This window comes from Sparus aurata, chromosome 3 (assembly GCF_900880675.1).
Source record: "Sparus aurata chromosome 3, fSpaAur1.1, whole genome shotgun sequence".
In the NCBI taxonomy this organism is placed as follows: Eukaryota; Metazoa; Chordata; class Actinopteri; order Spariformes; family Sparidae; genus Sparus; species Sparus aurata.
The window spans coordinates 20,763,419-20,788,636 of NC_044189.1; the positions used below are offsets into that span (position 1 = coordinate 20,763,419).

At 44.7% G+C, this 25,218-nt stretch overlaps 1 protein-coding gene across 5 annotated transcripts; it reads left to right on the top strand.

The window, feature by feature from the left end:
- Positions 1-758: 758 nt before the first annotated feature.
- On the top strand, positions 759-24,147 carry igf2bp3 (insulin-like growth factor 2 mRNA binding protein 3). 5 transcript variants are annotated; one of them, XM_030412352.1, is made up of 16 exons: positions 759-1,622; positions 2,571-2,631; positions 8,338-8,386; positions 11,862-11,913; positions 12,194-12,257; positions 13,041-13,319; positions 15,316-15,450; positions 15,755-15,877; positions 16,005-16,140; positions 18,458-18,589; positions 18,782-18,850; positions 19,654-19,776; positions 19,915-19,989; positions 20,225-20,365; positions 20,537-20,641; positions 21,482-24,147. In XM_030412352.1, the coding sequence occupies exons 1-16, from the start codon at positions 1,448-1,450 to the stop codon at positions 21,581-21,583; spliced, it is 1,821 nt and encodes a 606-aa protein (XP_030268212.1). In that variant the 5' UTR covers positions 759-1,447; the 3' UTR covers positions 21,584-24,147. The 5 variants fall into 5 exon arrangements, with proteins under 5 accessions (XP_030268212.1, XP_030268211.1, XP_030268213.1 ...); XM_030412351.1 differs by having other exon boundaries at positions 765-1,622; positions 20,225-20,356; positions 20,528-20,641; XM_030412353.1 differs by having other exon boundaries at positions 765-1,622; positions 19,657-19,776; positions 20,225-20,356; positions 20,528-20,641.
- Positions 24,148-25,218: the final 1,071 nt, after the last annotated feature.

The window sequence follows — 25,218 nt, forward strand, 5'->3', positions numbered from 1 at the left end:
TAAACACGACCAGCCTCTGCACAGCGGCCTGCGCGTAAACTGCCGGCCTTCCCTCACGATTTACAAAAAGGTCATATTGCGAGTTGTGTAATATTTTAGACATGTATTCCACACGTGATTGCACGGGGCTGTTCGTTACATGAGACGCTAGGGGCACTTTAGTGTAGAGAGACCCCTCCTTCTTTCCGTAAATGCAGGTCAATGGCGGAGGTATAGCAGGAGCAGGAGGAGGAGGAGGAGGAGGGGGGGTCGCCATGTGCATTCGCTCCACATGGGCAAGGCGCTCTCTCTGCCAAACGCTGCGAAAGTTAGAGAAAACAAGTGGCGTGGCGGCTCTCGTCTCTCTCCTCTCGCCCACAGACACCCCCACTATGTGATTTTGTGTGTCCACGGGCGAGCCGGGCCTTCTGTAGTTGGACTTTGAGTTGTGGATCAGCGAGGGCATGGCTCCACTCTAGTTGGAGAAGATGGATGCCGTCATGTGGGATAGTAGTACGTGTCATTCCCATAATGCGCGAGGGCCCGAGGAGCGGCGCAGGGCCCTCCCTAGTCAAGTTTCTGAAAATTAAATGTGTCCAGTATGCAATTTAACCATATAGTGCAACATCTTTATGAATGGCCCCTCCCCCTTTTGCTCCTACTGTGTCATCAGTACAGCGCACTTAGCACAGCCGTGCGCACAAGCCCCCGCAATATCAGCGTCTCCCTGCTAAGGGCGTGCGTGAGCGCACTGCCGTTTTACTATTCCGCAACCGGCCAATGAGAATCGCGGCTTTGCAGAGAAAGGCACACGAATGTGATTCTAGTAAAGATACACTGGGTTCTCACGGAATCCCTTTACGCACATAGCTCGCCAGGTTTTTTCCCAACGCCAATCCACTCTTCCCCTCCTTTTTTCTCCACTCCCCTCCGCTGTCCCCACCCCAGATTCCCGTGCAATTTTCCCCAATCCCAAATACTTAATTGAGCAATTGGGATTCCTCACGTGTGGGCTGATTTGTAGTTTGAACACGTGGCTCATTCAAAAAGCCGGAATAGCAGAGGATTTTTTTTTCTCCCCCTTCTTCTTCTTCTTATTCTAGGCTCTAGACTTAGAGGCGGGCGCCAGCCTTACCGTGTGTGACATTCTCTGTCTCTTTGCCAAGGGGTTTGGAGGAAGACACAAAGTAGTTTCTCCTCCTTTTCACCCAGCCCGCCATCGTTTGGAGACACGAGATTAATAATTGAGCATTTATTTATTGCGCGATAGAGACAGAGGGGCGAGGGAGAGCGAACGCACTGTGAGGCTGCCAGTTTAAATCTATCTGTGGCTTGAACGACCGGGAAGCACGCCACAGCCACTCCGTAGTAGTAAAGGCGATTTAGGCTACTCCAAACACTGCACATCCGTGAGAGCAAATAACTGTCTCTCCCTCAGCGTAAAGATTGTCCCTTTTCGGCGCAGAACATGAATAAGCTATACATCGGCAACGTGAGCGCTGAGGCGAGCGAGGAGGACTTCGAAACTATCTTTGAGCAGTGGAAGATTCCGCACAGTGGTCCATTTCTTCTCAAAACTGGCTATGCGTTTGTGGATTGCCTGGACGAGAAAGCTGCGATGAAGGCCATCGATGTTCTTTCAGGTGAGGCATTTTGTGGCATTTAAAAAAAAAAGTGTTATTTGAAAAGACGCACGAACTGCTGCAATTGTGTGGAGCTCGCTCGGGCTTCGCCTGTAGGGTGGGGGTGTATCCAGCTTTCTTTCTCTCTCACACAACCTTTACTTGGCCTTTTGACACCGTGGGCTCAGACAAATCGCTGCCCTGGGTTCGAGTGAAATCTTGTAATTTCCCTGAGTGTAGCTTGATAAAATGGTCGAGTAAACACAATCACGGGGGATGAGACTGCCATCGCGCCCCTAACGCAGGTTCTGTGCCGTCCAGGGCAGCGAGGCTGTGGACGCCGTGGACTGAACCTCATTGTGGGCTCTATCACACAGCCCACCTCGGCCTCTGCCCCACATCGTGCCCAAGTGTTGGACTTGCTTTTACCAGTTTGAGTTTGAAGTCACACTCGTACCCGGGTCTCACGCTCCGGGCCTCTCCAGTGGCCACAATTCGCTACGTTGTGAAGCCATTTTCGCCCATGCTGACACACCAGGTGGTTTAATTGTGTTGGTCAAATGTAGGCCAACTAACAGAGCCACACGACCATGAGCTGCTCCGTACCACCGCCATCGTCTCCTGGTTTGTTGTTAATTTCCACTTGGGCCTGCACACGCACGATTCGTGCCATTTTAGCTCCAAACTCGTGTAAAACCACGACGTGTGCTCACGTTTGGCTCATTTTGGTCACTCGTGCTGTTGGTGGCTCGCACACTTTTCATGAATTTGTGTTGCTCACATGACACCGAGCTGAAAACACCCAGGAAGGATCCATGTTCACGTTTATATCCACACACCCTTCATTAAAATGAATATTAAACACTGGCCAGAAATACAGGAAGAGGAGGAGAAGGAGGAGGCGGGGGTGTTTTTAGGGGGTCAAAGGTTTAATTAAATTAATTGTTGCATTTTATTTTTTAATTTTAGGTAAAGTTGAACTTCATGGGAAACTTCTCGAAGTGGAGCACTCGGTCCCTAAACGTCAAAGGTAGGTCGACTTTAATTCTGTGCTGCTGGTTGGACTCGTGGAGCTCCTCTCTGTGTTTTTCGAGCCATTTTCCAGCAGAAGCACATTCATTTATTTTTTCACAACCTCATATTCGCCATTCACGTGCCTGTGTGCTGCTGGCGAGCTGTGTTAATTCAGTGTTGCGAGTATTGTGATATTTGCTGAACGCTGGATCTTTTCTCCTGGCTGCTCTGGGGTCAGATGAAAGGGGCGTATGGTGGAGCCCTCCTCCTCTCGCCATGACTGTGGGGTGCTCCTAAAACCGTCGTACATTTGGGTATAAGCAGCAACATGTCTGCATTTTCTCGCTGCTATTTTCTTGTGTACGCACACCACTTGATATTATTCGAGCTCCAACCTCGGGGCCGATTATTTAAAGCCCGGTTTGTGCTGGCTGAAATGTGTTGCAAGAGTGAGTGCAGGCTGGGTTTGAGGCGTGCAGGCCTTGTGGAGTCGTCCATTTGAGAAGGATCTGCCCGTCATTCTCCCTGCCTGCCCTGCGCTTCCGCCCTCCTCTGCACATTGTGCTGCTGTTGCATGAGATGGACTCCCAAACGCGAGTGGAATGGGAGGTTTGGGGCCCAAGTCACGGAAAAGCTTAGTTTCAGAGTTAGACCCCCGTGTCGTGTGTCAGTGGATGATTTTTACAAAGTGTAGCATACATATTTTCTGCGTGCTGCGCGTAATCTGTGCGGAGAACGTAAAATACTGGTGCTTTTTGCCGCTGTGTGCGTAATTTTAGCTGGTGACGCAATTCGGCCACAATTAAACGTTTTCTTGAATTAAATGTGAAATGGCTCCTGCCTGGAAATCGCTGGAAGGATTTCTGGGGCATTAGACGTAAATGCGTGGCTTGTTTTCTGTAAAGTTTGACCAATCTGCTGTTTTTACGCTGCGTAATTAGAATTCAGAGAGTCGAGCTGAAACGTGCAGCTCTGTAACTGTAACACGTGGTGTAAATTGATTGGAAAGTGTTTAAAATGTGAATGTGGCTCTAACAGGGAATTTCTGACGCCTTGACGTGAAATGTATTTTCCAGCTGAAGGTCACGCAGGCGCTCCCTGCCAGCTGCTGGGCTGATCATATAAATTGTAGCTTGGATAAATAAACCAGGTGAGCTATTGAGGGGATTTCACGTCAAATCACGAAAAGCTTCCTCCCCCCCAAAAAATAAAAAAAATAATAAAATAAAATAAATCCCTCATCATGAAGGAGTGGTGACGTTGCCCTGTCTTTTACAGTGCAGCCTGCTGTGTTGGCTGTGGCAGCAAACAGAGTCGAGTTTCAGCCACACTTTTTTTTAAAAAAAGAAAAGAATAAACGTGCCCTCCCTTTACAACATGGAACATGGTAGTCGTCAATGGGAACAGCACTCCGAGTACAGCCACACAACACGCACTCGTACACAGGGGCCCCTTTTGCATTCCAACCTGCAAATATCAACCGGGGGCTCGGCCAATCACCATGGCTTAACCTTTGAACCCATCAGGAAGGGGAAGTGCCGTAGCAGACAGACACCAAGGTGGGGCGGCTACAGTTTGGGGCTCCTGACGACAGAGCTGCGTTGGGTGACACACTATGGAGCGTAGCGCTTCACGCCGCCCAAACTGCGTCACGTAATCAAATACTTTAATGTACATTCTTCTGGGCCGGTCATGGTCGTGGTCAGAAGCCCACCAGAATTATCTCCAGTGATTAGCACAACATCTGCTGCGCTCAATAGTGACTCATGAAAATATACAGTGTGCATTTAAACAACGCAACACAAACTAAATCCAGCTAATTGAAAACATGTGAAACACTGCAGTCTTTTCATAGTTATCAGAGCTCTCAGCCAGCTCGTGGTCATTTACATTCACCCTGCCTGACTTCTGCTAATGTTTGTGTGTGCTTTGCTTTATTTTATTTAAAAATGTTTTTATCCGGCATTTAAAGATGACACCCACACACTCTTGACAATGTACTGTGTGTTTTATTCTTTTAATTTTTAATTCTGAGAAGGCATTTAAATTGCGTAGGAATAAGAAAATCCAGCATTAATCAGAATCTTACAGGTGTATTTACATTTAAATCCAAACTGTCTAATTTTTCACAATTGACCTGATTTTAAAATGACATTATATTTTCAGTTTTGACCCAGATAATTACAAAAGTACAGATTCAGATTCTTGCATAATGTTTGCTTACTGTTAATTGTTTTTTAAAATGTTCTTTGCAAAAATGTAGTTGGACCCTTTTTTTTTTAAATTATAAGGTTAGCTTGAGATGCAGGAGTGTTTATTATTGTGTAAGCGCTCACTTCACTTCCTGGGTCAGGTTATGGATGAATTAAACAAAATAAATGTAGCTTGCCCTTCCCCACATGCACATACCCGCCTAGTCACATGTGCAGAAGGGGAGAAAATGACATGGCTATAGGAGGGGAGGCCCCGTGTGTGTGTGTGTGTGTGTGCGCGCGCTTTGTGTGTGTGTGTGTGTGTGTGTGTGCGCCTTGGGCGAGAGTGGAAACGTACATCAAGTATGTACACATCTTGGACTTATTTACAACATGTATAGCGTAGCAGTTCTCAGGAAATGGTGTCAAGTTTCAGCCCCCTTGTCTTTTTTTTTTCTTTTTTTTTTTTTAAAAAAAGGGAAAAAAAGAAATTAAAGCTAGCATCAAAGGTACAGCTTTAAATGGAGACAATAGCGGTGATAATATCAGTGCTGTTTTTGTAGGAATGGCTCCTGGTTCTTATTACAGGAATTCTGGGTCACGGGGTCACTGTGGGGCCCCACCTGCGAAAACGGGGCTTTGGGACGGAGACTTGGGGTGCCAGAGAATTATGAATGTGGCCCCTTGTTTTACCCAGACTGCAGGCAGAGGTTCCTTTAACCTTTCTCCTAGACTCAAATCAGTATCCCATTGTGTTTTCGCTTTTCTTTTTTTCAGTTCTTTTTTTTAACATGCATAAAATGTATTTTCTGTGAAGTGGAGAGGTAGACGCAAATGTGTAACAGTCTTTGCTGAAGTTGAGTCATTCCTAACTGTTGATGATCAACTCATTGGAATTCTCTGAGGGAATTCCAAATAATTCTAACCAAACACGAGTGTTGAACGTAGCTTATTGGGTGCACCGTTTGCATTTAGGCCTGTGAGAAGGCAGCGGAAACCAGACTGCGTGGAATTCAGTCATTCAGAACCTCTGCATACTGAGCAGTGGGTGGGTGTGGATGGGCGTTGAGCACAGATCTCGTGTGTCCCTCACCATCTCTGCCGTTAAAGCGTGCTGCCGCGAGAATGGACATCTGCAGAATGGGGGTTAACGCAGGTGTGGTGCAGTGTCATGGTGCAGGCGTGTGTCTTGATGGTGGCGGCCTGTCGTTCTCAGCTGAGTGGCGAGTCAAGAGGGCGAACGTGTAGAGCGTTGGGCCATTTTAAGAAAATAATAATAATAGTTAAACATATTTTTTTTAAAGTGAGGAAGGGGCCTGGCCTCCTTCTGGCCATCACATGACGAGCCAACCCTAGTCACTCCTTCCCTCCCCCTCCCACTTTTAACCCCCGCTCTACATGTTCCTGTCAGTGGACTTGTCCGTGTCCATGGCAACAGGGCCCCACCCCCACAGGGCAGAGAGGGCCCTTGTTACCCTTGCTTGAAACAGGGCTAGCTAGTCACCCCCCCCCACCCAACACCACCACACCCCATTCACACACACCTCCTCCCCCCCTCCCCAAATCAAAGGCTGGGGAATGTATACCACCCCCACTCCATACCCTGGCTGACTTCTTCTGTGTGTGTGTGTGTGTGTGTGTGTGTGTGGAGCTATAGGTTAATCCGACTGGAAGTGCTCGGTGCATTTGCACATTTCGCTTGGCGTTCCCACCGCAATGCAGAGCATACAGAATGTGTGGGGAGAGGGGGCCGGATCAGCCAGGAATGGCACGGTGGGCCGGAAAGGGCTGGAATTCCTCTTGGAAGTTATTTGAGAATATTCTTTACAATTTGCCCATTTAGAATTAAGTATTTCCCTAATGCCTCAAATTGAATATGTTGTTGAACTGCTGTTGGCTTGATTATGGTCGTAGTGGCCAAGCCGAGGAATTTAAAGTACTGCGGCCCTGGTTGCACATGTGCACTGTGTTTTTAGTTTTTTTAATTTGACTGTAGATCTTGTGTGCACATTTTTTTTTTTTCCCTCTAAATGTCCTTTTTGGTCTATGCCTTTTTTTTTGTATTGTAAATTTGATTCCATGGCGTAAAGTCAGTTTTATAAAATGCCTCATGTTGTAAGGTGCTATCTCCTACACAGCAGATTACAAAACAGCCATTAGCAGTAGAGCTAATAGATGAGCTTCATTTTAGACGTCATTTAACAGCTCAGTGAAGCTTGTGGAAAAGAACAGGAGGTGTGTGTGTGTGTGTGTGTGGTGTAACTCTAAGTTTCATACAGAAGACAGAAAATGCAGAAAATGTCTAGAAACTAAGTTAAATTGGCTGCATATGTGTCAAGTATGTGTAGCGAGTGTGAGGCTGGTGTGGAAGTCGGTCGGGGTCAGGGTTTGTGTGTGCGTGTTTCTCTTCATGCTCCAGCTCTCGAGCCATATGTACATTTTGTTCCTGTAGGTTCGTGCGTGTCAGGCGGGCAGGGGACTTTGGAATGGCCTCCACTCTTCGCACATTTTTTATACAACATCCACATGCACAGGCGGACTACTTGTGAAACTCTGTTGACTCATTGATCCACAAGTTCCATTGTCCAAGGGACCTCAGCACATGGCCACTGTGCTCATGCTGCTGTAGACAAACCTTCATGCTAAAAGGATGAATTGGGGACGTCTGCTCTGCTTGTTTCTAGTGACGGAGCACAGCAGCACCATTGTAGCTGCTCATCTCCACTCGCTTGTGTTGTGCACACTCTCTACGAACAAGCACGCAATTTTGATTCTTCCCATTTAGAGCGACGTGGCGTGCGGAGATTGCCTTTGGTTTGTGTTTGGAACCTGCACCACCCCCTCCCCACCTTTTTAAAAAAATTATTATTATTTATAATTTTTTTGTTAGTGCAGCTGGATGCTCCTGGATAAGTGTCTATTTTGGTTGAAAAAAGTGTGTTTGAGTCCTGCAGAGGTCGACCTCTGAGGATGCAGTGCAACAGGGCGCATGCTGGACTCAAAGGGTGTAGACGGTATACCTTTTCTGCTCCTTGATGCTTCACTTGTCATGTTTCTTTTCTCTGTGTGACGTTTGGTGATTTGAGACGAAGGGCGTGGTGTGTGTGTGTGTGTGTTGCAGCGTAATTTTGATTTTGAGCACCCTCGACTCAATTTAGGCCACCCAGTGGTGATTTCCTAATCACCCCTTTGCCTCCTTTTTTCTCCATCACTTCCTCCCACGTTTTTTACCCAGGGTGCCTCAGTGCACCTGCTGTGTTGGGAAGGGATTTAAAGCAGGAGTCATATCCACAGCTTCTCCACCCTGGTCTGTCTCACTCGATGGCAGAGGGAATAAAGAGCTGCTTTGTTTTTGAATAAAATCCCTTCTTTCATTTAAAAAAAAATATATATTCATCATTGTACCCTCTGTATTGTCAGCTACTAACTGTCTTTCTCCCCTCTTCTCCCCCATCTACCTTCATCAATTTCCTCTCTCCCTCCTCCTTTATCCATCCCCCACCCTTCTCGCTCCCTTGTTCTCTCTCCAGGAACTGTAAGCTGCAGATCAGGAACATCCCGCCTCACATGCAGTGGGAGGTGAGTGCTAACTGCTTCCAGGGCGGGGCACCATCGGGCAGTCCAACTGGGCTCCCATTTAGTGGCCTCTGGAGTCACCTTGCCCCCCGTTTGGGTTTCAATTGAGCAGGCGCTTGATGATTCGTTTGAACAAGGCTGCAGCTCAGGCCGGTGAAATGCACCAAGCGATGGGCCAAACTGTGATTGGTAGAGCAGAAATGATTTGAAAATACCACTGGAAGTTTGATAACGAAGGTCGCGAGGTTGAATTGGTTCAATGTAGCTGCACAGTAGATGGTTGGTCACGGTTAACTAAGCAGAGACATTGGGGGACTTCAGAAAAATCCAGTCTTTCACAAAAGTAGGATCCTGTAGGGTCACTCACATGGGAAACTTTAAGCCGTCACGTGATCTTTCTCAACATGATATAGGTTCAGATGTTGGCTACCTGAAAGCGTGTTTTCAGAGCACTTTGAAAAAGCTTTCTGTTGATTTGAATTTGATTGTCGGGCCACACAGGAGCCGCTGTGTTTCAATGGGAAACGTTCCTAAACTGTTCTGTCATGCTGATTTCAGCACTGATCACATGTGCTAGGTTGAAAGCGAAAGCCTTTTCAAATTGTGTCCTTGCAAAAAAAAAAAAAGGAAATATTGTGTGAGTGTATTGTCGGGAGTGCTGTGAAACATTCATGCTTCATGTGATGTGGCTCCCCTGGCTGTCCATACATGGGTCATGGGATATTAATTATTTTGTCTATTTCATACACTTAAAAAAAAAAGTATATATATTTTCTTTTAGAATAAAACGTGTCAGCGATTTCTTGAGACTGTGCAGAAAATAAAATCTGCACCTGTACGATCCAACACACCTGTCCCTGCGAGAAACACTCGGTGTTCGAAGCTTCTTAAGTTTCAGGTTCGAGTCTGTAAGAGATTGAACCATCTGGATCTTCAGTATGTAGTTTGAGGTGTGTAAGAACTTAAGAATATAATTATATATTGTTTGAGTAATTCGTAACGCAGTAACAAACTACAACACAAATTCGTTTACCCTCCTGATTCCTAACACTCATGTACGTTACACACACTGAATACATTTGAGTGTGTCGGCCATGGAAGCCCTTATTTCAGTTTTTTATTTTTGCCATGTTGAGTTCGAGCAGTTTGTATTCAAGTGTGGTTGCAGAGAAACCTCCAACATCAAGAAGAAAATCTAAAATCAAAATTCCTGACTTGCTGTTAATCCTCTCATAAAGGAGTTGCATAAACCCATATTCCAACAAAGGTGACCTTTAAACTGCTTGAAAATTGGCCATGATCTTTTTTTTTGTGAACCTTTTTGGCATTTCAGGCAAAAATACACTGACAAATATTTTGTTTGAAATATTTTAGAAAACCATCTTTAAGTTGATCCTGCAGAAACTGTCTCCTGCTGCATGACGCGGAGCTCAGATGAGTGTTAATGGACCGACAGCGGAGTTAAAGTTGAAGCTGACGCTCAGTCTTTTTTTACTTTTAATTATTTATTTTTTTATCTCAAGTAAAACCCACTGTGTCCATAAAGGGTTAATGTGCAAGAACATGTCACGTAAAAATGAATAGTATCAGTAGAATTGGTGAGCTGTGACGTGGTCAGGTTTCAAGGCCACCGCCTGATTAGTGAGAGAAAAAGTGAGCAACAGTCGTGTGTGTGTGTGTGTGTGTGTGATGTCTTTTTGTGCATTTGATTTAAAAACCCCTCCAACGTTTGTTACACATTCTACTCATGTGGGTGCGTGTACATTTATTTGAGCTTCAATTTCAACATTTTAAAGTTGTCCGGCAAATTTCACAAACGCTTGTTTTTTTTTTTTTGCTACAGAAATCATTTGTGTCAAACTCTCACTGCTGACTTAAGTGTTGAATCTCAGTAAAACAGCTCTACGTGACTTCTTTTTTTTTTTTTTCCCTCTGCAGAGGTTTAGCTGTGATAGCAGGCGCTTGTAGTGTTTTTTCATTTTAATTTTATGGTCTGTGAGGCATTGTTAGCCTGATGAGAATTGTCTCATGGAATTGTTCAGTATTCAAAATGGTGAGATTGTAAGGTCAACACACGGCTTTAGATTGCAGCCTGATCCACTCACTGTGATCAAATGGCTACGGACAGGCTCAGTGTTTTGTAATGGTGGGCTCGCTTTTGCCTATGCATGTTCCTCAAACGCAGCTCGAGATCCACCCATGTTCCTTGTATGTGGCGAGCGAGCTGTTTGCTTTCTCAAAAGGTGACATGGAGGTTTGTTCCCCTCAGAGGGGGAGGGGAGAGAAGAATGATCGAACGGAATAGAAAGAAATCTTTTGATGCAAAGGCCTTGTTATGTATCTTATCAGGTAGATAAGACAATGGGTCACAGTGTGTGAAGCCCTACAGCGAGAGAATCGTAAGAGTAGTGGCGCGTTCACAAGCTGTAGTGGGTGGGCCGGGACTGCTTCCCCTTCCCTTCCATGTGCACCGATTCACAGAATGTGTAGCATGAACTCGCACCCCTCCCCCAGCCACTGCTTCCTGCTGGAATGTACCCCACCCTTTCCTGAATGGCCTGGATTCCCATTGGTCAGACTCGGTGGACGGACAGGCTGCGCAGCCAGCCAGCAGCCAGCCACTGTTGGCTTCAGGGAACTCATATCAGAGCTGGAGCAGCCTATGATGGGGAGTGGAGATGGCAGGGAGGCGGGAGGTTGCTCGGTTGGTGGGTTGGTGGAGTGGGGGGGCAGGGACGCATGCTTGTTGGCTAGAAAGTGGGGTTGAGCTCTTGGGGGTGTGGCCTCTGCGTTTGGACTGAGCATGGTCGGATGTCTTAGCTTAGCTTAGAACCCTCGCTCCCCCTCTCGCCCACAGTTGATCACATCTATGAATTAAAATCCTGTGGTCTCTACGTTTGGGCAGGTGGCCAGCATAGTGTGGCTTTCTTCTGAACGCACGTTCTGATTTTTGACATTTCCCTCTTTGTGCTTGTGATTCCACTATGCTTAGTTTTTAAAAAAAAATGTATTGAATCCTTTTAAACCTGTATTAAACATTTTTACCAACCGTTTTAAAAACAAGCAAAAGCATCCATAGATTAAAAGATCTGTTTCCTGAAATTGTGTTATAAATCTCTGTGTATAGTCAGATGAACAGCCGATAGTTGACTGAAAATCTAACATTTATTTTTTTCTAACACGGCTATTTCAAATAAAGACTTTTTAAAAATGTTATAAAACCCTGCCATGTACCTGGAGCTCTATGTGAGCGCCCTGAGGGAAGAGTCATAATTTGAGATGGACAGGCTTTTACAAGAAGGCAGCAAATTTATCCACGTAACTCAACATTCAACCCTGGGTTTCAGAATTAATGGAGTGTGTCCTTGCAGCGAGCTGGGCTGGTTCCCATAGATGGCTTCTGCTCACTAACAGGTTCTGGTCAAAGCCTCCAAAGTCTCTGAGTAATCACAGCTTCTCTTTCTCTTTCTCTTTTTAGGTTTTGGATGGTATGCTTGCTCAGTATGGTTCAGTAGAGAACTGTGAACAAGGTGAATACGCACATGTTAAAGCTTTTGTGTCGAAAAAATATAATTCCACCATCTTGCTGCAACACAAACCTCACACTGCATCCACAATGTGATTTTCACATTTTTTTAATTTTTTCCTCTACAACCTCAATCATTAAATTTTTTTTTTAGATTAAAAATAAATCATTGCAGATTTCCCAGAGTAGTGAAATTGTAATTGTTGAACCATGCAAAAGTATCACAGTGCTATATTGTGTCACTGAGCGTGTGTGAATCGACTCTGCTGTGTGTTCCCTCACAGTAAACACTGACACAGAGACAGCGGTAGTCAACGTTCGATATGCAGCCAAGGACCAGGCCAGGCTGTGAGTACACACACACACACACACACGCAGTATTTTCACGTGATGACCCTCCGTCTCATCTGTCTTGATGGCTTCGATGTGAATCTGCTGAGGTTTTTCACTTTACGCAGCTTTGTCCATTAGAAATTCGACAAACTTCCTGTCGTGTTCCTGCAGCACACCTGATTTCCTCCTTCCAACAACCAGTCTAGTTTGATTTGACATGCAATGATGGCAGGGAGGAGGGGGGAGTGTATATTTGTGTGTGTGTGTGTGTGTGAGAGGAAGGGAGGGGGGGTTAAATTAGCCATCTGGTGCCCCCTGGTGTACATGTATCATACTACAATGTTGTTCTCTGCACGAGTGGTTGTAGAAGTCTTCAGGATTGATTGATTGTTTCACCCTTAAAACAAATCCTCCATTCTAAGTAGTCACACCTGTATGAGGTGACTGCAGGCTTGAGGTTGGAGTGAATTTGGACGTGATGCTCGGCCACTCCCCCTCAGGATGTTGGGCGTGATAGGAGGTCTCTTCTCCTCGTTCTTTGTGTCCATTAGTTAAGACATAAACTGTATCAGTTGGTACCAAAACCTCTAGTTTCTGTTTTAATGCCCCCTCGTCCTTGGATCCTCCCATTGATGAGGAGCTGGGAAAGCACTTAAACAGGAATTTTTATGTTGATTGCCTCAACAGAAATTAGTTTGGCAGTTGATCCATCTCACTCAAAGTCCCCTCTGTGCCTTTAAATCACACACAATCATTGGCGATCAAGAGTTTCAGACGCTGACATCACTTGCTCCACAGGGCGATGGAGAAACTGAACGGATCCATGATGGAGAACTACGCCTTGAAAGTGTCCTACATCCCCGATGAGACGGCTTCTGCAGAGGGTCCTCCAGCAGGGGGCAGGAGAGGCTTTGGCGCCCGCGGACCCCCTCGCGCCGGCTCTCCAGGTTTAGGCGCCCGGCCCAAAGACCCGATTATCATCCCGCTGCGCATAATGGTTCCCACGCAGTTTGTAGGGGCAATTATCGGCAAGGAAGGCAATACCATCCGCAACATCACCAAACAGACCCACTCAAAGTGAGTACACAGAGGTCAGGAGTTACACTGACACCAGCTGTTTTCTCTTCCTTCCAAAGAGGCAAAGTCCATCTCTGGTATGAGCGAGAGGCCAGTGGTAAAAATTGAATGCTTACGGAGCGGAAATAAAATTCCAGGTTCATAATGAGATTTAGAACTGAGAAATGCAACGCGGTCCTTCAGACACGATAGACAGAAACATTAATGATGCCATATTTGCAGCTGTTGACACGCTGGCACACCTGAGTCAGAAGTCCTTGACTTTTTATCCAGTAATTCATGCAATGAATTTAGATCCTGTGTCACTGACAGAAGCTTGTTCCTCTGTCAGGTAGAGGTGGTATCCATTTAAAACTAGTTTAATTAGTGCAACAATTTTCTGACTGTATACTGACGGAGGACAATGTGCCATGTTTGTTGCAATTGTGCAGATGATCTGATGACACACGGACATCTGAGGCGACGCTGCATGAGGAGGATTTCACTTTTCACTTTTCAGAGCTTGTGGAAAATGGAGCAGAAGTTATTAAGCCACTTCATAAAAATAACTTAAACTGCTCATTAGTGAGCTTTATATGTATGTGTCATTTTGTAAATTAACTGAAAAGGCGTTTTTCCCCAAGAGCTTTAACGCCCTTTTGGCCCTAAACATTTGTTTTGATTCATTTGAGTCGGCAGCATAGAGACGGCTGTTTTATCATCTTAAACGACGCCCATTTAAACGCTTGCAGTGAAAAATTTATGTTTGTTAGATCTGGTTTTATTAGATCTTGATGCTCGATTGGAAAATGTCATCCACAACATATTAGACGGGCTGGAAAACTGGACGTGACCTTTTTGACACAAAGCTAAACTGATTGAATCCTCCACCGGTGGTTACACACTGAGTGGAGCGCCTCAGGGCTCCGTCCTCTGTCCTCTTGTTTTCAGCGTCTGAGTGCTCCCACTCATGCAGATTATAGAAAACGAGAAGGAGGCTGTTCAGAGCTGCTATCAACATGTTCAGAATGATCCGATCACAAGTGGACAGCCGTTGAGCTGTGAACACTCTAACGATGCACAGAGGATGCGTTTTGAGATCCGATCGCTGTGATGCAAATCGTGTTTGGGCTCTTAACCTGCTCAAGATGGCAGCAGATATTCATGAAGGCTGTCTGTTGCGACTAACCATTGAACTGGTAACGGCTGTATCTCCCTTAACAACTTGAAGAGTTGTTGCACGTGGAGTGGAATGGCAGCGGCAAATTCTAAATCATTGATGCCTTATTATCACTTACTGACTGTACCAGCCTGTCTGTTTAAACGGACGGTTTCAACTAAGTTCACCATTAACGCATAATTTATCACAGGATATAACGATTTCAATAAACGCATCAAACTTGGCAAGGAGTAAAATGGTAACTGTTTAAAGGCTGCTGCTTTGCCGTCACCAGACTCCTGTTAAAAGTAAAAAAGTGTAATTGTTTGTTCCAGTGTTTTTATTTGAATATAGAACGGGGGAGTGGGATCTGATCACAAAAGGTCGAAGCCCATGTCGAGATGGATTTAATGCCCGGTGTGAACTGACAGGCTGAAGCTGTCGTCTTGTGATCAGATCACTCGGGACGTAAATCCAAATGTGAACAGCCTTAAACTATCAAACCATTTTATTATCATACCATAATAATATTAAGGAGCGATTTTTAAAAGTCTGTGGCTTCAGTCGCTAATGTTGAAGATTAAACTAAGGTTGCAATTTTAAAAAATCACCTTCAGAATATTTGGAATATTAAAAGTGAGTCTTTAAAAGTTTCAGTGCGATCGCAAAATAAAAATCTGTCCTTGTGTTTTTATCTTCAGTAGACCGTCACAGTGACGAACAGGATCTTACTGATTTGTTCTGTCGTTCTACATCTCGTACAGATGCCTTTTTATCTAATGTTGAGCATTTTGAACGGCCCCATTTTTGTACAAGGTGCTTTACAAATAACTGGCCTTGCCTCATCTTTTCCTCCAGGATCGACATCCATAGGAAAGAAAATGCAGGTGCAGCAGAGAAGCCCATCACGATTCACTCCACCCCCGAGGGCTGTTCGAGCGCGTGTACGACCATCATGGAGATCATGCAGAAGGAAGCCGCAGAGACCAAGTTGTGAGTTTGTGCCCGGTTGAAATGAGAGACAAATTAATTATTTTGTTCATCTCAAATTCCCAGCAAATTTTTACTTGTCAAGATGAGTATGAATTGTAACTTGTGCATGATTTGATGGACGCAATTTGTCTGTCATCGGCTGAAGTTTGTTGGCGAGAGCTCGCATGTACAACGTGAAAGAAGCACAATGATGTTCCAGAACATGTGATCAAAATGCACATTGATAGGAGAGATTCTGATCTGATTCTGAACATTCTGTTAATGTTGCGGAGCGTCTAACTTTGATTAAATCTGTCTCGCCCAGCACTGAAGAGATCCCACTGAAGATACTTGCACACAACAACTTCGTAGGAAGATTAATTGGGAAGGAAGGACGCAACCTGAAGAAGATCGAGCAGGATACAGGAACCAAGATCACAATTTCATCGTAAGACTGACTTCACTATAATCTCTACACCCCGTTTATAAAAGCGCTGCCTAACATGGCAGATTTAAAGTTTAAAACTAAAGTGTCAATACTGTTGTTCTCATGTCCCTGCCTCTGTCCGGTCCAGTCTCCAGGACCTGACCCTGTACAACCCAGAGCGGACCATCACAGTGACGGGCCCCATCGAGGCTTGTGCAAGAGCAGAGGAGGAGGTGATGAAGAAAATCAGAGAATCCTACGAGAGCGACATGGCTGCTATGAACGTAAGCATAAAGTACAATAATGTGAATCAGTTGACTTCTGATGGCAAGTTCTCATTGATTCAGAGCAGACGTAGATGGACTGCTACAGTAGAGAATAACTGTGACTGTATTAAAACAAGAGACCAGGTAACAGAAAGAAACCGTTTCATGGAAGTGTATCTGATAATGGTGTTGACTCGCGCAGCAGATCTGGAAACGGCACTTTCATATCCAGAAACGTTTTCATGCACCACGCAGAATCTGATGGGGATATTTGGATGTGTGTGCAATCAAATGTTGTCAAATGTTACGTCCCATTATTTTTTTGGGGGGGGCATTAAAAATATTCTCAAAACATGAATTAAAACTCAAGTGAAAAGCTAAAATATCAAACTACTTTTGAGTAGTGTAGATACACGCTTTAATGAATCTTTTTGAAACGATGGTTTTCCAGCAGGAATATGTTGTCCACAGATTTTCTTAATGAATATCTGATTTCTGTTTTCTAGCCGATTCAGATTTCAGGGACTCTTTGTGATGTATGATGGTATATGAACGGTCTCAGGCTGTTGGTTGGACACAGGAAGCAATTTGAGAAATTGTGACCAACATTTTTTGACATTTTTGTGTTTATACAAAGTGTTGAAAGTCAGGAGAGGCTTATTGTAGTGTTTTTATATGCTGGATGTAGGTGAAGGAGTTGTTCACACCACACGTGTATGTATTCAGAAGTATCTCGTCATAATGTAGCATGCTGTTTGGATTAACTAAGAAAATGAGAAAACTTTAGATTCGACAGTTTTTCTCACTCTGAGCTCCACTGTGATGTTTGGAAGGTTTCAGACTGGATTTTGGGTGAAGTGCTTGAGAGTCCTTCAGATTGTAACTGCAGGAACTCAAAATGTTTTTTATATTGGCTCAGTTATGGTCAACAGGATTTGAAGTCCACTTGCAGACTGCAGCTTTTTGTTTTCCTTGCATGTGTCGCCCATCTATGGAATCACACAACGGTTGTAAAGTCTGATGCTGGATTTATTTATTTTTTGGTGGGGGATGTCGTTACCGGTGTTGGCTCTATCAATATGTGTGCTGATATATTATAGAGGCAGTCTGTATTCCAGTTTTACACACAGGATTTTATAAATTATAAATTGCCACACACATTTTCTGCATTAAAAAAATCATATTGGCACATCTGGAAAAAACCCTGATATATTACACCTGTGATCAGCCTCTATCTGTTGGGGCTCACAGAGTTGTGGTGGTGTGAGCACAATAAAAATGGGTTTAATGTGATGTTAAAGTAAAATGGTCATTAGGACTGTAGTGTGTGTGTGTGTGTGTGTGTGTGTGGCCTCTTTCACACTGCCGTTTGCATGCGGGGGATCCTGCACCAATTCTCCGCACCCTCCTCTGTGAGGGGGGAAATTTCGCTCCGGCGCTGATCCACCTCTGGAGGTAGTATCAGGGCTGTATTATTGGTGAGCCGTCCCAGTGTGAACGGATAATCCGGAGGCGCGGAGCGAGGGCGTGTCGGTCTGACAGTCTGATAACTACACAGGTCCTTCACTCAACTAAATACAGAGAAATGTCCCACAAAGCAACGTTACAGGACCAAACAACAGTAACGTAGTAACTGTAACTGTCTTTGGCAACTTATATGAGGAAAACAAATACCACAGCTGTATATGGAGAAGCGTCCGTCCTCCCGACTCTTCCTCGCATTTTTGCCCGAAAAACAGCGTCTGTCACCGGCAAAAACTTTAACTCACCGAGTATTTGTGATGAAAATGAATCACCGCGACCATCAGCCCTCCTGACCGAGACTTCAGGGAACTTTCCTGCAGAAAACAGCCTCCGTCCCCGCGAGTGACAGTCAGAGTCCTGTTAACTGATGATTATGTATAATTGTCATTTAGCGCGAAAAACGTAACTCCGTCACTTTCCAGGATGTTTGGTGGGTCAGGATCTCAATCACTACACATTATAACAGCATCCATATGATTATAAACTGTCCGCGGGTTTGAATTGACGGGGGAACACCGACGTCATCAACATGACGTGTACGTCACGCCTCTTTAGGAGCCGCAGCGCCGGCTTTCTGTGTGAATTGCACACGTGAAGCCGGAGATGCTTCGCTCTGTGTGAATCACCATCGGCGGAGAATTGCCGAACCACCGCTCCGGAGATAATGCTGATAATGTTTAAAAAGAGCTTGTGTTTGCGTGTCTATAATGTGATTAAAACTCTCTGTGGAAGCTTCAGAAATTCTGTATTTTGACTGATAAATCAAGAACGTTGGTTTTGTGTTAATAGATTTGTTGTCATCTGTCTGCAGCTCCAGTCGAACCTGATTCCAGGCTTGAATCTGAACGCTTTGGGTTTATTCCCCAGTGGAGCACCAGGCATGGGTCCCTCCATGTCCAGCGTCCCTCCTCCCGGAGCCCACGGCGGATGCTCATCGTTTGGAGTAAGTCACACACTCCTCACAGAGTTCAGTGGTTCTGCTCCACACACTGCTGGTACAAACCCTGGACCAGCTGGTTCTAAGCTCCATATTTCTGCGACTCTTGGGTCAGGCTGGTGAGAAGTGCAATCGTGTAAAACAAAAGCAGACATTTGGTCTTTAGCAACTCCATTTCATGTTTCTTTTTTCCTTTAGTGCAGTCCTTATGGGGCTGAGGGGCCATTTTGGGCTTCTATGCTGTCGGCGAGCAGCCAGCCCTTTGCTGTAAGTCACCCGCCCCGAAGTGCTTTGCACGGCTTGTGGCTGCTCGCTGCGGGGTTCGGGGAGGGCGGGGTTCAGGGTCTGCTACACAGAGTTCACCTCCAGCTGCCCCTTCATCTTCGACCCTTGTAGGCAGGACATAATTGTGTGCAGTTGTTAACGTGGCGGATGGGGAGACGTGACTCCTGGAGGGAAACGGTAGCTTGGCTACTAGATCGGCTTCACCAGATGTTTCGTAGCGCCATTTCTGCCAAACATGCTGCATTTACTGTTTTTTAGGAAGGGTTTTCGGCATGTTAGACATCCTCTGCAGTTGAAGCCTTTCTCTTGATTTGGAAGCTGCCAAAGCGAGTTGTTAGTGTGCCCTCAGCTGACACGCTGACTGGCATATTGGGCTCCATCCAAAATCAACAGTGTTGCCTACTTGTTGTTCGTCTTTTCCGGTGTAACTGCCTCCCCAAGTGACCTGGAAACAACAAGACGTGTTTACAGTATCATTTAAATAATGTCGTCTCTTATGAGACACATTACAAAGGGGGAAGGGGAGTGTAAGGACATTGAGATTCTACTTTCCACCTGTTTGTTTTTCTGGCAGGATGACTAAACTGATGCATGTGGCAAACTCAGATTGCGGCTTTGGATAACGGAATGAAACAGGAGACAGATGTGTGGAGGGCATGAGCTAGAACCAGACTGCTTCTTGCTAGATCCTCTCTCTGCATCTGTGTGTCGGTGGCTGGACTCGAGCTAGCGGTCTGTAGTTACTGTCTGCCTGATCACAGCAGCACTGACGTGTTTATACCCAGCAGGGACACCCAGAGTCGGAGACGGTTCACCTGTTCATCCCAGCACTCGCGGTGGGAGCTATCATTGGAAAACAGGGTCAACACATCAAACAGCTGTCGCACTTTGCCGGAGCCTCGATCAAGGTGAGTGACGGACGGGAGCTGTTCTGAATCTCAATGGTAACGTGTTGATTCCTGATGTCTAACCAGTTGTCATCGGACTGATGGGAACTGAAAGTATAAGTAAAGGTTGTAAAATGCTGGCTGTCTGCCCTCCTTCAGATCGCCCCCGCAGAAGGAGCAGATCCCAAACTAAGGAAAGTGATCATCAGTGGACCTCCGGAGGCTCAGTTCAAGGTGTTGTACCTCTTCACAGCCACAAACACACAACACAGCGATGGTAGATATAAAAGAATGGAGCTGCGCAGTAGAATTTGACTGTGGCAGCTGCAGTGCTTGAGTTATGCGAGTGTCTCTGCAGCCTGTACAGAAATGTGTTCTCTGTTTTTGTTTGCTTATTTCCTGGAAAGAAAAAAGTCTAACCTCCAAAATGCAGCATGAGTAATCTGTACTTCAACCTGTCCGACTGCAGGCTCAGTGTCGTCTCTTTGGCAAGCTGAAGGAAGAGAATTTCTTTGGACCCAAGGAAGAGGTGAAGCTGGAGGCTCACATCAAGGTTCCTTCATTTGCTGCTGGCCGAGTCATCGGGAAGGGAGGCAAAACGGTAAACGAGGATTAATCAATCACTGCGCTAGCAGCACAAACTCAGGCCAGAATGTTGTTACGCTTAGTACGGACATTAAGTTTGTTCCAACAAATGAAATGCACAGTGTCAACTTGTGGCCCTCTTATCCAGTTGAGTTTTTTATTTTGGTGTCTCTCGTTGTGATTGCAGGTAAACGAGCTGCAGAACTTGACCTGTGCAGAAGTGGTGGTGCCCAGGGACCAGACGCCTGACGAGAACGACCAGGTTATAGTGAAGATCAGCGGACACTTCTTTGCTTGTCAGGTGGGTTTCTGCAAAGGACAATAGATAACTTTTGCCTTGGGAGGCAAAGAGGCACATGACACAAAAGTTAAGAACACCCAGGACTGAAAATGCAGCTATTCTCTACTCCACTAAACATTCGTGGAGCTTCACAACAAAATGGCAGAAGATGGGGACTTTTAAAAATCCCCTGAAAGAAAATGTGAGTCTCCATCTGCTTCAGCCTTTTAGGAGAATGGTGCAACTCTTTTTTTTGTTGTTGTTGTGAAGCTCCAGAAATGTCTTGTGGTACAAAACATCTGCATGGAGGTGAGCTGATGATCCAGGGACATTTATCTGATTTCAGTCTTTGAGCTGGGGTCATGCAAAGTCGTGAAAGTTTTGCCTGATTGTCAACATGATCCAGTGTTTCATCGACACCAGAGCTGCCCAAAGCGGGGCCACCAGAAGTTTGTTTCTGTATAAATGAATGATTAATTAAAAGAGAGTGAAGGCAGTGTGACAGTTTGTGCATGGAAATGAATTAAGAAACACCTGAAAGATTCACCTGGCCAGGCTTTTTTTATTCACCTGTTTTATTGATACAGGAGAGAAAAAGATTTAGATTTGCTTGATATTTTAAATGAATCGATCTCATCAGATTTCTTCTGATCAAAATATACAATCAAAGCTGGTGACTGTAAAGTCATCGCTGTTGGTATGAAAGAATTCTGTAAACTTTTCAATCAATTAGACGTGTTGATGCTGAAAAGTGGTTTAATGTTACTTTGTAAAAACTACCAAACCTGAGTAAAGTCGTCGTTGTGAGCGAGCGGCTCGACTACTTTGTGCTGCGGTCTGATGGTCACACTTGTCTTCCAGCTGGCCCAGCGGAAGATTCAGGAGATCCTGGCCCAGGTGAGGAGGCAGCAGCAACCTAAGCCCTCATCTGGAACCCAAACTCCACAGCCCCGCAGGAAGTGAAGAATCAGCGGACTTGGAGGAACGGTGACCGAATCTGCCAGAAGACTCGACAGACGGACAGATGCAGCAGAGTCCGGGGGGAGAATAAGAAGACAAGGGGTCGTAATGCTCATCTCAGGGGTCAGAGGTTATCAGAACCCAACCAAACATCTACCCCTCCTTGTCTTACTTGATGACCTTTCAAGTGTGGCTGATAAGAGACCCTGCACCTCTAAAACTCCACCCACCTCACCTTCCTGCATCTCTATGAGAATGTACTTCTGAGGGCTCCCAATGAACGTCACCTGCCCTCACATGTACACACCCCTCGAGCGCTCTCCTCCTCCCACCACGGGTGTGTTAGATATTTTTTTTTTGTCCTCTTGTTACACTAGAAACACAAAGAAGAAATAAGGATCCCCCTCCTATCACCTCCTCGGTGTGGTACTTCAAACCTGACAAGATGTTTTGGTTGACTTCAGATTTAGTTTTTTCTTTTTTTTTTTTTTCTTTTTTCTTTTATTCTTAGTGTTTAATTGGTTGATGAAGCTTTCTCATGAGTTTTCTGTGGAAAGGAAAAGGCATTGCTATCAAGGTCCAGGTTGGACCAACATAGAGGTTTATTTTGGGGGAGGGTTGGCTCAGATTGGGTGGGCCATGTTTAGGGGAAAGATTCTTGTTTCAGGACAGGACCCCTGAAAAGGGTGGATTATATTGGGCGTCCTGCCCCTGTAATGATAGTGGCATTTTATAAATTTGGATGCATTTTATAGATAGACCTATATACATAGATGAATATATATTTAGAGGTGAGGGCAGCGCCATGACTGACACTTAGGGAAACGGTGCCGAACTGCTGCTGCCCAGGAAAACCAATTTAATATGCATTTTACTTAACTACCTCAGGATCTAGTACCTCAGAAGAAAAAAAAGAAAATGATTCTATATATATATACATATATATATGAAAAAAATGTTCCTTTCTTTTTTTATTTTGCTTTTGTGGTATTTTGTATACTTTATAAAGCTGATAGTCTTTGAACATTTTTATTTTTTTAAGAAAATTTAAAATTTGGTCAGCTGCCAACTGACCTTGCCTTCAACTCTGGTGCTTTAGGCGGCATTGTTCATGTGTATGTGTGACTTAAGATGACCCTGTACATAAAGTCTATTTGTACATAGCAGCCCCGGAGCAAGAGTTGGCGCCCCCTCAGCTGGCGGCTGACAGGAGTATCGAGAAATTCGCCTCAGTTTTTCCCCTGAGGGTCCACCATGTTCTGGAAAAAAAAAAATGTACAAAACAACTAAGACATGCAAATAATGCCAACCGTACATAATTGCAGCAATGCCATTTAGTTTTGGGATTGATATTGTTATTGGTAATGGTACTTTAATTTGTCAAAAAAAAAAAAGATTTCCTTTTTGCCTTTCTACGATGAGGGCTGTGGTCCGGGCAGGGCAGCGCGGACCTGAAACGGTCCCTTCACTCGCTGCTCTGGAGTCAGCAGAACATCTGATTCTTGTCGGTTCTGTTCCCAGACCACCTGCCACCTTCTCTAAAGACGGTGTCTCAGCAAGGTCCAAGCCCAACTAGGTTTATTTTCACAGAGCAAGCTTTGTCAGTTCGGAGTGGCCCTTGTAGCCAGGCCATTAATGTCAACGTCGTTCACTGCATGGTGAGGGTAGGGGGAGTCACACTGATAGACGCATATATTTTCTTTCGTTTTGTTTTGCGCTATAGGAAGATGATTTAAAACGAGACATTCTCTGTAACCCACAAATGCAACTTTGATGTTTCAGTTTGTCGCTCAAGCAGGGAAAAGAAGCCCGAACAGGCACACAGAAATACTGAAGGACCCCTGACTGAAAAGATGGAAGAAATCCAAAAGCTTAAATATACGATTTAATTTCATTTTGTCTCTTCATGCCGAATGTAAATATGTTGATTGTGGTAAAGTGCTTGAGTGTATCCATGCTTCCACAGTAGAACGCCGTCTACCTCAGCTGAGGGGGTGGGGGGTTGTTGTGGCACTAGGCACCCCACCCTGCCCCCACTGAGCGCCAGCGCGCACCGATACCTCAGATCCCCCCGAACACTTCTTTCTTCATGGGCGCGCCATCCTAACACCGCGCTTAACTGAGGGGCACAAGTGATACTTAAAATTATCCCCCCAAACACCCCCTGACTCCCTGCCTCCTTCCTGCCAAACCACCCCCCCCTCCTCCTCTTCCTCCTCCTCCTCCTCCTCTTCCTCCTCCTCCTCCTCCGCAGTTTGTTTTGATCTACCTCTTTAGACACATATATGAAGTAGAGGCATTCTTCTATTTGTTAGTTTAGCCCCCCTCGCCCCCTCCTCTATGCCTCCCCCATGCTTCCCCCCTGATATGAATGAAAAACTAAATCATGTACTATTTAGAATTGAGAGAATAATCGAAAAGTGGTCAAAAAATATTTTCTTTCAGTGTTTATATATACTCTTTTTGGCTTAATTGAAATCCTCAAACGATGGTTCTTTTCTTTTTGCTTTCTAATTTTTTGGTGGTGTGGCTTACATGTATTTGAACTTTTTGCTTGGGTTTTTTGTGAAAAAAGGTCAAATCACGTGTTTGTTTTTTTTTGTTTTTTTTTTTTGCATTGAATAGTTTAAATGAGAAAATACAGTTTTTTCGTTTCTGATTTGTAAGACTTCAAAATAGACACAAGTCCTGTCTTTTTTCCCATTTTGTCTTTCACAGATTGCTACACTCACTCACTGATTTGGTAGCTGTTTTCTTCTGTTAGCATTTCTTGGCTGTGTAACGTGGAACACCCTCTTGGTATGAGACAGATTTGAGGGACTGGGTCTCTGAGTTTATTTGGAAAAGTGATCTAACTTCAGCATGATATTCCCTCCTCCCCCTCTCTGCAACCATGCTTGTGCCCCTTCACCTCCCCTTCACACACAGCTCCACTTGTCAAATGCCTCTGAATAAAAAAAGAAAAAAAAAAAAAGGGCCTTGTTTTGTTTTTTAAAGCTGCCATCTTTCTGTTTTTGGGTTTATTGGTATTTGAAGGTTGTTGGTGCAACAGATGTATGTTTTATTCTACAGGCTCAAGTCAATCTGAGTCCTGCATGTTGAATGTTTCCTCTCAGTTAGAAGCTTTTGGGAAAAAAACTTGCCCCGTTTATTTGCATCAGTTGCATCACAAGGAAGGACGAGCGGCTTCATCCTCTGACTGGGACGGGAAGTGTCTGATTCGAGAATTCAGATTATGGATGTCCAAAAATCTACATGAAACCCTTTATAGTTCACTCGTATAAACAACATACTTGTACTAGTTTAATCCTGAATAATAATAATAATAATAATAATAATCCCCTAAAAGGTAACTTTAAACTTTTTAATTACATGTAAACAATTCCATCTTGGTCATAAGATCAATGTAAAGTCACATTTAATGCAGATGTAACTAATTGATGAATAAATGTGGACGTACACAACCTTATGAATATTTACATAAAGTTCAGGGGAACTTCTACATGTTTATTATTCAAGCATAATGCACAAAAGAAGAGCTTTGCATTGGATGTGACGCTCTACATTAAACTTCTGCAGAGGAATAAGATTTAAATATTTATTGTCAATGTTTTAGGCAAATTATCTTTTAATGTTAT